The sequence below is a fragment of the Pongo pygmaeus genome, chromosome X, assembly GCF_028885625.2.
Source record: "Pongo pygmaeus isolate AG05252 chromosome X, NHGRI_mPonPyg2-v2.0_pri, whole genome shotgun sequence".
NCBI classification, from domain to species: domain Eukaryota; kingdom Metazoa; phylum Chordata; class Mammalia; order Primates; family Hominidae; genus Pongo; species Pongo pygmaeus.
This window is the reverse complement of record NC_072396.2, coordinates 50,199,985-50,213,378: the sequence shown is the minus strand read 5'-3', so window position 1 is coordinate 50,213,378 and position 13,394 is coordinate 50,199,985. Positions and strand designations below refer to the sequence as shown.

The window sequence follows — 13,394 nt, the reverse complement described above, 5'->3', positions numbered from 1 at the left end:
ATGATATGTTTCTGTATGTTGAAGACTGAAAACGATCTATAAGTAAACTTTAGAATTCATAAGCATATTTCACAAGGCTGCTGGATAGAAAACCAATATATAAGAATTATGTTGTCTCCGCCGGGCGCGGTGGCTCACGCCTGTAATCCCAGCACTTTGGGAGGCCGAGGCAGGTGAATCATGAGGTCAGGAGTTCAAGAGCACCCTGGCCGAGATGGCGAAAGCCCATCTCTAGTAAAAACACAAAACTTAGCCAGGCGTGCTGGTGGGTGCCTATAATCCCAGCTACTCGGGAGGCTGAGGCAGACAATTGCTTGAATCCGGGAGGCGGGGTTGCAGTGAGCAGAGATCGCGCCACTGCACTCCAGCCTGGGCGACAGAGCAAGACTCCGTCTCAAAAGAGAACAAAGAAAGAAAGAAAAAAAGAAAAGAACGATGTCTCTACATACCAGCTCAAAGAGTTACAATACACGATTTCAAAGAATGATACAGATTTCACAGCTTCAAAAAGCTAGAAGTAAAATTCACAAAAGATGCGCAAGACTTCTTTGCAGAAGGCTGTAAAGCTTTATTGGGAGGATTTTAATGAACAAATTTCCAACATAGGAGCAGCCTGCATCATTTCAGCGTGTCTTCTTTTAACACTGTGATTGCTTTTCACCTGTAACAGAAACATAACAATTGGGAACATGACTTAGCAACAGATTATTCAGATGACCCTAAAGGCATACAAAGCACACTACAGTTTGGGTTTTATTAAATGGACTAAAAACAGAACCCTATGGGTGATCCTGTGTCTTACAGGCAATTGAACCTCTGCATAAACTTTGAGCGTAGACCTGCAGAATTTAAAAGTAATTTTCTCCCTGAACATCAAGTGCTTCCTTTCAATTCAGAAGCACTCACAATTCACAGTCAGCAATTTGGAAAACACATGTGTGAAACATACTTCAGTTGATTACTCGGGAAGTATTAGAGTAGTGGTCTTTCAACTTTAAATCTTATCAATTCATATCTCGAAAGCTGAAACTTACATGTAACATTTGATATGGTTAGAGATGATTATATCATATGTGTGTCTACAGTCTTATTAGAAATAGTGGCTCATGAAGACTGACAGTGGGGCAGGGAGCATGCATAGCACAGGCATCTTACTCACACCCATGCTGAGCATCACTGACCCACGTGCCACAGATGATAGGAACTAAACGGTCTCTCGCCATTTGATATTTCAGTCACTCAAGGTTTCCGTGGGGAAAGATTTAAGAAGCAATTGTTCATTAAAAGCCGGAGAATCCCAGCCTGGGCAACATAGTGAGACCCCATCTCCACAAAAATGAAAAAAAAAATGTAGTCAGGCACGGTGGCTTGTGCATGTAGTTCCAGCCACTCAGGAGGCTGAGGTGGGAGGACTGCTTTAGCCTGGGAGCCAGAGGTTGCGGTGAGCTGAAATTGCACCACTGCACTCCAGCCTGGGTGACAGACTGAGACTCTGTCTCAAACAAACAAACAAACCAAGAAGAGGGAGAATTCACAATTTCACAAGATCTTACGCTACATATTCAGCTCTCCACACGGAAAAACTAGGATGAAGCAGAGTGCCCGCTCACTTTCTTACTGACAATGAAATCTCAATTCAGAGATTTTCAGATGACTCAGGCCAGCGTTTCATGATTTGTCATCAACAAATCACGCGAAGCAGATGATCTGTGTATCCCATGCATTCTATGCAACAGGATCAGAGTATGAAAGAACCAGAATGGAAAATGGTTTTAAAATCTCTGACTTAAACTCACTACTTTCATAAGAACCAAAGATAGGTTTAGAAGTGAAAGGACTCACTCAGAATCTCGCCAAGGCTGTAAGAGCTGGTATTAGAACCCGCATGAGTGCTTCAGCATTTTTCACACCAAGTGATGGGTGTTACAAATGTGTTACGTATTGATGAAAAGCAGACCTTTACAAAAGCATCTGAAAATTATGAGCTACTGGTTTAAGGATTTATACTCAAAACTTTTAATTCAACATAGCTTTGACTCAGTTTGTTTCTATATCTGACAGTCGATCAGTCAGGTGCTGGGGCCTGAACTACGTTTCAGATAACCTTCATCTAAGAACTCTGTTACTAAAGAGGCAGTACTGTTACCTCTCTGTTATTAAAAATATAATGCTGGGTCGGGCACAGTGGCTCTCGCCTGTAATCCCGGCAATTTCAATGGTCGAGGCAGGTGGATCACCTGAGGTCAGGAGTTCGGGAAGAACCTGTGCAACATAACGAAACCCTGTCTCTACTAAAAATACAAAAATTAGCTGGGTGCGGCGGAGCATGTCTGTAAGCCCGGCTCCGCCAGAGGCCCAGGCAGGAGAATCACTTGAACCCTGGAGACAGAATTTCCAGTGAGCCGAGATGCCACCACTGCACGCCAGCCTGGTCTTCAGAGCGAGACTCCGTCTCAAAAAAATAGTAGGAATTATAATATGATACTGTGGAAACAGACACCCTACAATGTGCATGCCTAATGGATTGCCTACCTTCTTCAGGCGTTTTCACCTCCTCTGGATTTGGCGGGCCCACCTCCGGCCCATCAGGACCATCTTCACACTCACACCCGGTCTTTGGGTGAACCTGTTCCTGGCTATCAGCTTCAGGCTCCGGCCCTTAAAAATAAAAAATACATATCAATTTAAGCAGTAAAACATAAAATATGAAGAAGAAAATAATATTCATGCTCTCGGTATTATTATATAAAAGCTTTAGCTAACGTAATAATAAATGTGTTGGTAAGAATCCCAGGAACATTATTTCAGGAGTCTGTTAGCAGAAAACAGGAAAACAAGGTGTTCCAAATATTACCCTCTTCCTTTCCGAAGACTGCCCCCAGACAACTTTGCTGCCTCCTTTGCACTTCTCTGTTATTCTACTTCTGATTGTCCTTCTCGTATTAAATGACTCAGGGCTGAAATCCCGTCTCTCACAGCACTTACACTCCTAGCGCTTAGACTCTTATATGGCATGAGTAGCCACCAATAAACGCTGAGTGAAAAAACTCTTTAAAAAATACATGAAAAAGCCCAAACTGCAGAATATTCTGCAAACCAACTGGTCTATCCTCTTCAAAAATGTCCGTTAGCATGAATGACAAGAAAAATTAAGGAAACATTACAGATTAAAGGAAACTAAAAACACCTGAAAAGCACATGCAAGGCGAGATTCTGAACTGGACTCTGGATCAGAAAAACAAATCCTATCAATAAAATTATCTGGGCCGGGCGAGGGGTCTCACGCCTGCAATCCAAACATTTTGGGATGCCAAGGTGGGCAGAGCAGGTGAGGTCAGAAGTTCAAGACCGCAGTGGCCGGCGCCTGTAGTCCCAGCTACACGGGAGGCTGAGGCATGAGAATCCCTAGAACCTGCGAGGTGTAGGTTGCAGTGAGCCGAGATCGCACTACTGCACTCCAACCTGGCCCACAGAGAGCGACTCCGTCTCAACAAAGGAAAAAAAAAAAAAAGGAAAAAAGAAATTTTCTGGGGAACTGGCAAAATTTGAGTATGCACTGTGTATTAAATGACTCCATTTTCTCATTGTTAAATTTCCTGATCTTGATCTTTGTGCAGTGATGATCCAAGAAATGACTTTCTCCTTGTTCTGACGATATACACACCCTCAAGTGCATAGGGTAAAGGACCATCATACCTCAAACTTTATCGAAACAATTCAGCATTAATAACAGTAAACATATATCCGTATGTGTGTGTGTGTGAGTGTGTGGGCAGCAGGGTGAGAGAGGGAGGGAAGAGATATGAAACCTACGAAGCGAAAGCTATTAACAATTGGTGAATCCAGGTGAAAACTATATGAGTTCATTGTACTGTTCTTGCAAATTTTCTATAAATGTTATGTGTTGAAAATAGATACAGTAAAACTTTAAAAGAATATATGACAACTACACTGAACTTTAGGAAGAAAGGAATTTTTAATTGTGGTAAAAAATACACATATCCTAAAATTTACCATCTTAACTATTTTTAAGTGGTACAGTTCACTAAGGAGTTATGTTTGCAACATTACCAGCCACTAGGCACAAACTTTACATCTGTGTTTTCCTATACCATGAAACCTTTATTTGCTTATTTGTTTATTTATTTATTTGTTCATTTATTTATTTATTAGCGATGAGGTCTCGCTGTGTTTCCCAGGCTGGGCTTGAACTCCAGGGCTCAAGCAATCCTCTCACCTCAGCCTCCCAAGTAGCTGGGACTATGAGTGCATGGCATTCAGCCCAGCTTTAGACCTTTCTCCTAAATGACAAGCTAAGGATAAACCACGGGACATGTATAATGCTTATATTCAGCCATAGAGTACCAAGAGCAGTGTGCGTCAGCTGAGAGATCTGAAGTCTGCAACATGGATAGGATTTCAGTTACAATTACAATGTCAATTTCTGAAGGATTCATTAGCTGAATGGATTTGAGGACTATGGAAAACCTTACAGTCACGACACCCATTACCTATTGGGGTAAACAGAAACTTCACTTTGTTCAAATAAAGTTATATTTAGGTCCGAAGGTCTTAAATGTAATATTCCATAAATGAACCCCATGAAGAACAAAGCACCAAATATAACATTGTTTGTGAATCACAGAAAATATACTGTCCCGCACTGAGAATAAGGGAGTGGGCGGACAGCAATTAATGGGCATTGTTGTCAGTCAGATTCTAGAAACTTTTAACAGTGCATCCCCGGAATAATCCATGACCTCGGTTACATAAGTGTTTCCTTTCAAAACATTTTATCTCGGAGAAATTATTTCCATCTCACGTTAATCTCAGGATAATTCCTTTTTTGCTTTTCTAACCATAAGAGGATTTAATCACCTCCTAAAAGCCACTTAGAAAAATCACTAAACCAGCTACCTGTATGGCAGTATCCTCATTTATCCAGCTTTTATCAAACGTACCATATAAAAACATCAATCAAAGGAAACGGGGGCCAACATTCAGCGACTCGGTTTTTGGAGCTGCTCCTGCTCCTCCGAACTGGGTCTATTCTTGGGTCAGTACTAAGCTACCTTACAGTAAAGCCTTTGAGTTTTAAGCATTTTCAGCAAAATCACTTCCTTCTTTACAGCAACATAGATGATAGGAAGACACAAACCTGGGAACACAGTACAAATTTTGTATTCACCAGTCAAGGGTTCTTGGATAACACACAATCCTGGCACCTCCATTCTCTCATTCATAAAGTCGAGAAATTTTATCATAGTGAGGGATTTGCCTAAGCTAAGCTGCAAACTACATAGCCTCCTCGCTTTTCCAGTCAATTTCAGGCATTCTTTCCATTGTTTTCTTTCCTCCTGTTCCTGCTACGTGACAATGCCTAACACACACACACACACACACACAGGCACGCACTCACACACAGACGAACACACACACACGCACACACACACACCAGCAGACGTTCTTCTTCCCTTTCCCTCACCTTGACCAGCAGATGCTCCCTCATCCTCTTCCTCCTGAGCAGCTGCAGGATCCTGATATTGAGTTGCTGGTTCCCCTTCTTCAGGTTGTGGTGGTTCCACTTCATCACTGAACTGCTCGGGCTGGGGAATATGTGTGGGTGTGCAAATAAAAAAATAAGTTTTGTTATTGATACAAAATTTTACATATATACACAGAATACATAGCTATTTCTGGTCATAACTAAGCCTAAAGACATTTCTCCAACTCTATGCTCTATGCCCAATAAGGTTACTCCACCCACAGGGAGGTTACTGTGAGAAAAGTGACGCACGAGGACTTTGGAAGCTATTATACTCCGTGTTGGAATACGTGTGTGCAATCTGTCATTAACAAACAAAGCATGAGAAAGAAGTCATGGGCAAAAGCTGAAGAACACGAGAGGAAAAAAACAAATCCTCCAGAATCGATGTTTCCTTCATGAGATGCCATCATCATTTTTCATGAGCAGGAAAGACCTTTATCAGCATTTCCACACTAATGCAACAACACTATCACAAAAATTAATTTCTGCTAATAGAAAACATCGCATTAACGTTTAAGCACTCACCCGCATAGGCCCAATCACTTCAGGAGGCTCTACATAGCGTCTTGGTCTAGGCCGATAGGTCGATCTTCCTCGCCAACTCATATTTCACACTGAAAACAGACAACCGTGATTGGGAACGTGCGCTCGAGAGGGCTGCTATATTCGATCACTTCCATGGATAAACGTTAACTTGCCATTTTAATTTTGAAAATACTCTCAAAGTAAGTCCCAGAGTTAAGCATACGTGTGTACGCTGTCTGAGTGCCTACAAAGCCATTTATGCTGGCCAAGCTGGCAGAGCAACCATCTTAAGGCGTGCGGCAAAAGGCAGAGGACATTTTTTTCTCAGTTTCTTTTGGACACGCGGTCTCGCTGTGTTGCTCAGGCTGGAGTGCAGCGGCGTGATCACAGCTCACTGCAGCCTCGACCTCCCGCTCAAGGGATCCTCCCACCTCTGCGTCCCGAGTAACTGGGAATACAGGCGAGCGCCACTGCGCCCCGCAGACAGAGGTCATTTCTGATGAGGTTTAGCTTCACAAGTGGACTCCCCACGAAGACCCTAGTGAATCACAATTCTCGTGATTGCTGCTTTGGGCACACTCCCACTTCCTAGAGCCATTCACCCCCCTCACAACAAGTTTGGTTGGGCCGCACTGCCTCGCCCACTCCTTCCCACTGTTTTCGGACCTTCCATGGCGGAGGTGAGACCTTGCAGTGCTTCTCACTCGGGCGCTCCCCACTCCACACCGCCGGGGGACGCTCACCAGGCCGCAGCCTTCCCAGGTGCCAGGCCCCTTCTTTACCGCCCGCCTCGACCCCGCCGGGGGCCCCATTCAGGGACTCTGCCCTGTGTCGTCGGGGGTTCTCGGCACCTCGGGACTTCCATCCCCCCAACAGCACTCACCCCATCTTCACCTGAGCCCCTGACCGCCTCCCCTCCGCGGCCCACCTTCCTCCCTGTCCAGGCCCCTTCACGACCACGAAGCCGCTGGTGGCCTCGCAGCCTGTGAAGGGAAGGAGGACGACCTCGTGGCCTTTCTCCCTCAGAGGCCACAGACCAGGAAGCGGGACCCGCCTGGGCCACCCAAGGCCCTCTTCACCCTCACTCACACTTCAGCCCCCGGGATGACTGGCCTGCAGACCTACCAGATGAATCTCAGTAGAGGAAAAAGAGTCCGGACGGCAGGAACCAGACGGCACTGCCTCACAGCTCCCTGGCGTTCTTCACGTGGGCGAAGGGGCGGGGCAGAAGGCGCCCAGTGAACATGCGCACTGAGGCGGGAGCCCAGGGAGCATGCGCGGCTGTGGGCTGGGGAGGGCTGCCGTTCCCAGCGCCACGCCCCAAACCCTCGATTCCCATCCTCACTGAGGATAGGGGAATCCCACCTCCCTCTGCTGGTTCCTTATGCCTCTGGGACTCAAGTGGTGCTCCCCTCAAAACTCACCCCATCTTCAACTGAACCCCACCCCCAACCCAGGGCCCTCTCTTGCCCTGGCCCCACCATGGGGACAAGGACCACTGTGACTGGCTGGGAAGACAGGTCAACCACCTGCGAAAACAGAAATAGCAACCTACCCCAAAAGGAAATTGTTCAATGTGAACAAGTCCGAGAAAGAGATTGAAGGAAAAATGAATACAATCGCTAGGACCCGTAAGAAAATACTAAAACGATATCTATCATTTGTAGCATCAGAATCGCAGAAGGAGAAGTGACAGTATTAGGGAAACAGGACAGCCAGAGTGACACCACGTGAAAATAAACTCCGTCTTGAAAATAGCAAGATACGTGGTCCTACCAGTCACAACCCATGGTCCTAAGATGTTTGGAGTTGAGAAAACAGATGAAAGGTACCTCCAAGGACGTGCTCCCACAGCAGCGGAAAGTGCAGGGTTCCCAACACCCATTAACAATATATGCTTTCAACAGAATTATGCTTTCATGGACTTACACACTGGTAAGTCAAGGATAGTTTTCTTTAAATCAATAGAATGATAAATGTCATCATGCTCTTAGCCCACCCACACAAAGGCACACATTAAGTTTAGTCTTTATATAGATAACACCCCTATAATAAGAAAAACCAGACCAGGCCAAGGCTCACGCCTGTAATCCTAGTATTTTGGGAGGCTGAGCTGGCCAGATCACCGGAGCTCAGGACTTCGAGGCCAGCCTAAGCAACATCAGAAAATCTCATCACTACAAAAAACAAACAAAAAGCCATCGAAAAATTCGCTGGGCATGGTGGCATGTACCTATAGTCACAGCTACTCAGGAGGCTGAGGTGGGAGGAGCGCTTGAGCCCAGGAGGTCAAGGCTACAGCGAGCTCTGATAACACCACCGCACTCCAGCCTGGGTGACAGAGTGAGACCCTGTCTCAAGTTTTAATAATTGAACCTAAAAACGGACAAATTTATCAATCGAATTCACTATATTAACACATGAATGGGAAAAAATGCTGTGGTAATCGAAATAGATGCACCGTTTGATGAAAATCAACATATATTCAAATCAACACTCTCAGCAAATTTAGAACAGAATGGAATGACTTACTCTGATAAAGTCCGTCTACAAAAAAAGGACAGTAAACAGGATGGTGAAATGTTGAAATTTTTCGGTTTCTCATCAGGGATAAGACAAGGATGTCCACTGTCACCATTGTAACAGGTGGGTCTGCGCAATGCCATAAAATCAGAAAAGGAAATGAAACTCTTTACAATGGCAACAACAGGCCCGGCACGGTGGCCCACGCCAGTAGTCCCAGCACTGTGGGAGGTGAGGCGGGTGCATCACTCGCACTCAAAAATTCAAGAACAGCCCGGGAAACATGGCAAAACCCTGTCTCTACAAAAAATACAAAAGGAAAAAGAAAAAAAAATGGCAGAAACAAAATTGCTCTTATTCAAGGATGATATGTTTCTGTATGTTGAAGACTGAAAACGATCTATAAGTAAACTTTAGAATTCATAAGCATATTTCACAAGGCTGCTGGATAGAAAACCAATATATAAGAATTATGTTGTCTCCGCCGGGCGCGGTGGCTCACGCCTGTAATCCCAGCACTTTGGGAGGCCGAGGCAGGTGAATCATGAGGTCAGGAGTTCAAGAGCACCCTGGCCGAGATGGCGAAAGCCCATCTCTAGTAAAAACACAAAACTTAGCCAGGCGTGCTGGTGGGTGCCTATAATCCCAGCTACTCGGGAGGCTGAGGCAGACAATTGCTTGAATCCGGGAGGCGGGGTTGCAGTGAGCAGAGATCGCGCCACTGCACTCCAGCCTGGGCGACAGAGCAAGACTCCGTCTCAAAAGAGAACAAAGAAAGAAAGAAAAAAAGAAAAGAACGATGTCTCTACATACCAGCTCAAAGAGTTACAATACACGATTTCAAAGAATGATACAGATTTCACAGCTTCAAAAAGCTAGAAGTAAAATTCACAAAAGATGCGCAAGACTTCTTTGCAGAAGGCTGTAAAGCTTTATTGGGAGGATTTTAATGAACAAATTTCCAACATAGGAGCAGCCTGCATCATTTCAGCGTGTCTTCTTTTAACACTGTGATTGCTTTTCACCTGTAACAGAAACATAACAATTGGGAACATGACTTAGCAACAGATTATTCAGATGACCCTAAAGGCATACAAAGCACACTACAGTTTGGGTTTTATTAAATGGACTAAAAACAGAACCCTATGGGTGATCCTGTGTCTTACAGGCAATTGAACCTCTGCATAAACTTTGAGCGTAGACCTGCAGAATTTAAAAGTAATTTCCTCCCTGAACATCAAGTGCTTCCTTTCAATTCAGAAGCACTCACAATTCACAGTCAGCAATTTGGAAAACACATGTGTGAAACATACTTCAGTTGATTACTCGGGAAGTATTAGAGTAGTGGTCTTTCAACTTTAAATCTTATCAATTCATGTCTCGAAAGCTGAAACTTACATGTAACATTTGATATGGTTAGAGATGATTATATCATATGTGTGTCTACAGTCTTATTAGAAATAGTGGCTCATGAAGACTGACAGTGGGGCAGGGAGCATGCATAGCACAGGCATCTTACTCACACCCATGCTGAGCATCACTGACCCACGTGCCACAGATGATAGGAACTAAACGGTCTCTCGCCATTTGATATTTCAGTCACTCAAGGTTTCCGTGGGGAAAGATTTAAGAAGCAATTGTTCATTAAAAGCCGGAGAATCCCAGCCTGGGCAACATAGTGAGACCTCATCTCCACAAAAATGAAAAAAAAAAATGTAGTCAGGCACGGTGGCTTGTGCATGTAGTTCCAGCCACTCAGGAGGCTGAGGTGGGAGGACTGCTTTAGCCTGGGAGCCAGAGGTTTCGGTGAGCTGAAATTGCACCACTGCACTCCAGCCTGGGTGACAGACTGAGACTCTGTCTCAAACAAGCAAACAAACAAACAAACCAAGAAGAGGGAGAATTCACAATTTCACAAGATCTTACGCTACATATTCAGCTCTCCACACGGAAAAACTAGGATGAAGCAGAGTGCCCGCTCACTTTCTTACTGACAATGAAATCTCAATTCAGAGATTTTCAGATGACTCAGGCCAGCGTTTCATGATTTGTCATTAACAAATCACGCGAAGCAGATGATCTGTGTATCCCATGCATTCTATGCAGCAGGATCAGAGTATGAAAGAACCAGAATGGAAAATGGTTTTAAAATCTCTGACTTAAACTCACTACTTTCATAAGAACCAAAGATAGGTTTAGAAGTGAAAGGACTCACTCAGAATCTCGCCAAGGCTGTAAGAGCTGGTATTAGAACCCACATGAGTGCTTCAGCATTTTTCACACCAAGTGATGGGTGTTATAAATGTGTTATGTATTGATGAAAAGCAGACCTTTACAAAAGCATCTGAAAATTATGCGCTATTGGTTTAAGGATTTATACTCAAACTTCTAATTCAACATAGCTTTGACTCAGTTTGTTTCTGTATCTGACAGTCGATCAGTCGGGTGCTGGGGCCTGAACTACGTTTCAAATAACCTTTATATAAGAACTCTCTTACTAAAGAGGCAGTATTGTTACCTGTGTTATTAAAAATATAATGCTGGGTCGGGCATTGTGGCTCTCTGGTGTAATCCTGGCAATTTCAAAGGTTAAGGTAGGTGGATCACCTGAGGTCAGGAGTTCGGGAACAACCTGTGCAACATAATGAAACCCTGTCTCTACTATAAATACAAAAATTAGCTGGGCACGGTGGTGTATGTCTGTAAGCCCCGCTCCGCAAGAGGCTCAGACAGGAGAATCACTCTACCCAGAAGGGAGAATTTCCAATGAGCCAAGATGGCACCACTGCAGTCCAGCCTGGTGGACAGAGTGAGACTTCGTCTCAAAAATGTAATAATAATTATAATACGATACTGTGGAAACAGACACCCTACAATTTGCATGCCTAATGGATTGCCTACCTTCTTCAGGCATTTTCATCTCCTCTGGATTTGGCAGGCCTGTCTCCTTCCCATCAGGACCATCTCCACACTCACACTCAGTCTTTGGGTGAACCGGTTCCTGGCTATCAGCTTCAGGCTCCAGCCCTTAAAAATAAAAAATACATATCCATTTACACAGTAAAACATGAAATATGAATACGAAAATAATATTCATGCTCTTGGTGTTATTATATAAAAGCTTTAGCTAGTATAATAATAAATATGTTGATAAGAATCCCAGGAACATTATTTCAGGAGTCTGTTAGCAGAAAACAGGAAAATAAGGTATTCCAAATATTACCCTCTTCCTTTCCGAAGACTGCCCTCAGACAACTTTGTTGTCTCCTTTGCACTTCTCTGTTATTCTACCTCTGATTGTCCTTCTCGTATTAAATGACTCAAGGCTGAAATCCTGTCTCTCACAGCACTTACACTCCTAGCACTTAGACTCTTATATGGCGTGAGTAGCCACCAATAAATGCTGAGTTGAAAAAAGGTCTTTAAAAAATACATGAAAAAGCCCAAACTGCAGAACATTCTGCCAAACAACTGGTCTATCCTCTTCAAAAATGTCCGTATCATGAATGACAAAGACAAATTATGGAAACATTCCAGATTAAAGGAAACTAAAAACACCTGAAAAGCACATGCAAGATGTGATCCTGAACTGGACTCTGGATCAGAAAAACAAATTCTATCAATAAAATTATCTGGGTTGGGTGTGGGGTCTCACTTCTGTGGGATAATTAAGGAATCAGAGAGACCGAGGAGTTGAGGAGGAAGTATTTAATTATTTAGGTGCACCGACCCAGTCGGATTAACATCCAAAGGACTGAGCCCCAAACAAAGAGTGACGCTACCTTTTAAGCATTTCGTGGGGTGGGGGGAGATCTGTGCAGGGGGAAGCGTATTACAGAAGCAAGAACCAAAGACAGTTATTCAATTAAGACATACATTACATCATTTCTTACCTTTCAAGGAACAACATGTTTTACGACTTGAGATTATCTGTCTAGTGACCTTACTGCTGCACAGCTAGAGAAACAGTCTTCACAATGCCTGGGAAAGGGAGAGATAAGGCTCACTAGCCACAGAAGGAAAAACAGGCAGTTAATTTTAAAGGACTCCAGCTCTTTCTCTTCCTCGGGGGAGTTGGGTTTTCTTACAAACAACTGAGTTTTTGCTTACACATTCTTTAATTTCTTCTAATTCCTGTTTCATTTCCCCCCTTTGGTGCTTTTTATAACAAAGGTGTTCATAGAAAGCACCACTATTTCCACCTCTTCGCAGAGCTGAGCTGCTTCTTCTACTGGCAGCAGCTGATGTTTGGTTAATGCCATCAACTGTGCGGTAATGTGTCGGGTTACTATTGCCTTTATAGTTGACTGAATACTCCTAATAAACAGGGGTAAAATAAAAGGTAGGATGAGGCAGATGCCAAGAGTAAATAAAAACCCACCAATGAGAGTTTTGGATCCTCCAAAGGTTGAGAACCATCCTCCAAACAACGAATCCGAGGACCATCCAGACCAAGTCTGAACTGGAACATGGGCCAACTTGTGCATTCTAGCTGTGATTTCCATGAGAGCTCAGCCATTATCATCGATTTCTAGGCAACAGTTGGTTAAATTAAATTTTCCACATACTCCTCCTTCTGAGGCTAAGAGGTAATCTAAAGCCAATCTATTTTGATGTATAGCATTTCTCATTTGTGTTGCTTGTATTGCCAATAAATCTAGTGCCCTTGACGCTTCATTGGTTATAATTTCAAGGACTGCCTGCAACCTTATGATGCAGCTGAGCATATAGATTGAGGTGCGATATCCCCATGACCCATCTTGTGCCCAGGTAGCTGGCCCATAATATTTAGTGATTC

General features: G+C 43.9%; 2 protein-coding genes across 9 annotated transcripts in view; both read right to left on the bottom strand.

Moving 5' to 3' along the window:
• Positions 1–544: 544 nt before the first annotated feature.
• LOC129023848 (G antigen 2D) lies at positions 545–7,315 on the bottom strand. Of its 2 annotated transcripts, none has more exons than XM_054470700.1 (5): positions 7,199–7,315; positions 6,074–6,162; positions 5,486–5,606; positions 2,533–2,658; positions 545–661 (listed from the first exon to the last, which is right to left on the bottom strand). In XM_054470700.1, the coding sequence occupies exons 2-5, from the start codon at positions 6,152–6,154 to the stop codon at positions 639–641; spliced, it is 351 nt and encodes a 116-aa protein (XP_054326675.1). In that variant the 5' UTR covers positions 6,155–6,162; positions 7,199–7,315; the 3' UTR covers positions 545–638. The 2 variants fall into 2 exon arrangements, with proteins under 2 accessions (XP_054326675.1, XP_054326676.1); XM_054470701.1 differs by having other exon boundaries at positions 7,163–7,271.
• A 2,189-nt stretch (positions 7,316–9,504) lies between these two features.
• LOC129023849 (G antigen 10-like) overlaps positions 9,505–13,394 on the bottom strand; it is a 30,291-nt gene continuing 26,401 nt past the window's right edge. For 4 of the 7 annotated variants that reach the window (XR_010125419.1, XR_008496948.2, XR_010125417.1 and 1 more), the window contains 3 exons: positions 12,490–12,577; positions 11,498–11,623; positions 9,505–9,621 (listed from right to left, as the gene is read on the bottom strand). Coding sequence is in view for 1 of the 7 variants with exons in the window: in XM_054470702.2 (XP_054326677.1) it covers positions 9,599–9,621; positions 11,498–11,623 (149 nt within the window). In the remaining 6 variants the exon portion in view is untranslated. Of the gene's footprint in view, positions 9,622–11,497; positions 11,624–12,489; positions 12,603–13,394 lie in introns of all 7 variants that reach the window. The other 3 variants (XR_010125418.1, XR_008496947.2, XM_054470702.2) reach the window with 2 other exon arrangements.

Bases quoted from the DNA above. Each gene is read 5' to 3' on its own strand.
- LOC129023848 (XM_054470700.1), bottom strand. From the start codon at position 6,154: ATGAGTTGGCGAGGAAGATCGACCTATCGGCCTAGACCAAGACGCTAT. The intron at 2,659-5,485 runs GTGAGGGAAAGG...TTTATTTTTAAG, and splicing joins GGGAGCATCTGCTGGTCAAG to GGCCGGAGCCTGAAGCTGAT. The intron at 662-2,532 runs GTAGGCAATCCA...TTTCTGTTACAG, and splicing joins GGTGAAAACGCCTGAAGAAG to GTGAAAAGCAATCACAGTGT.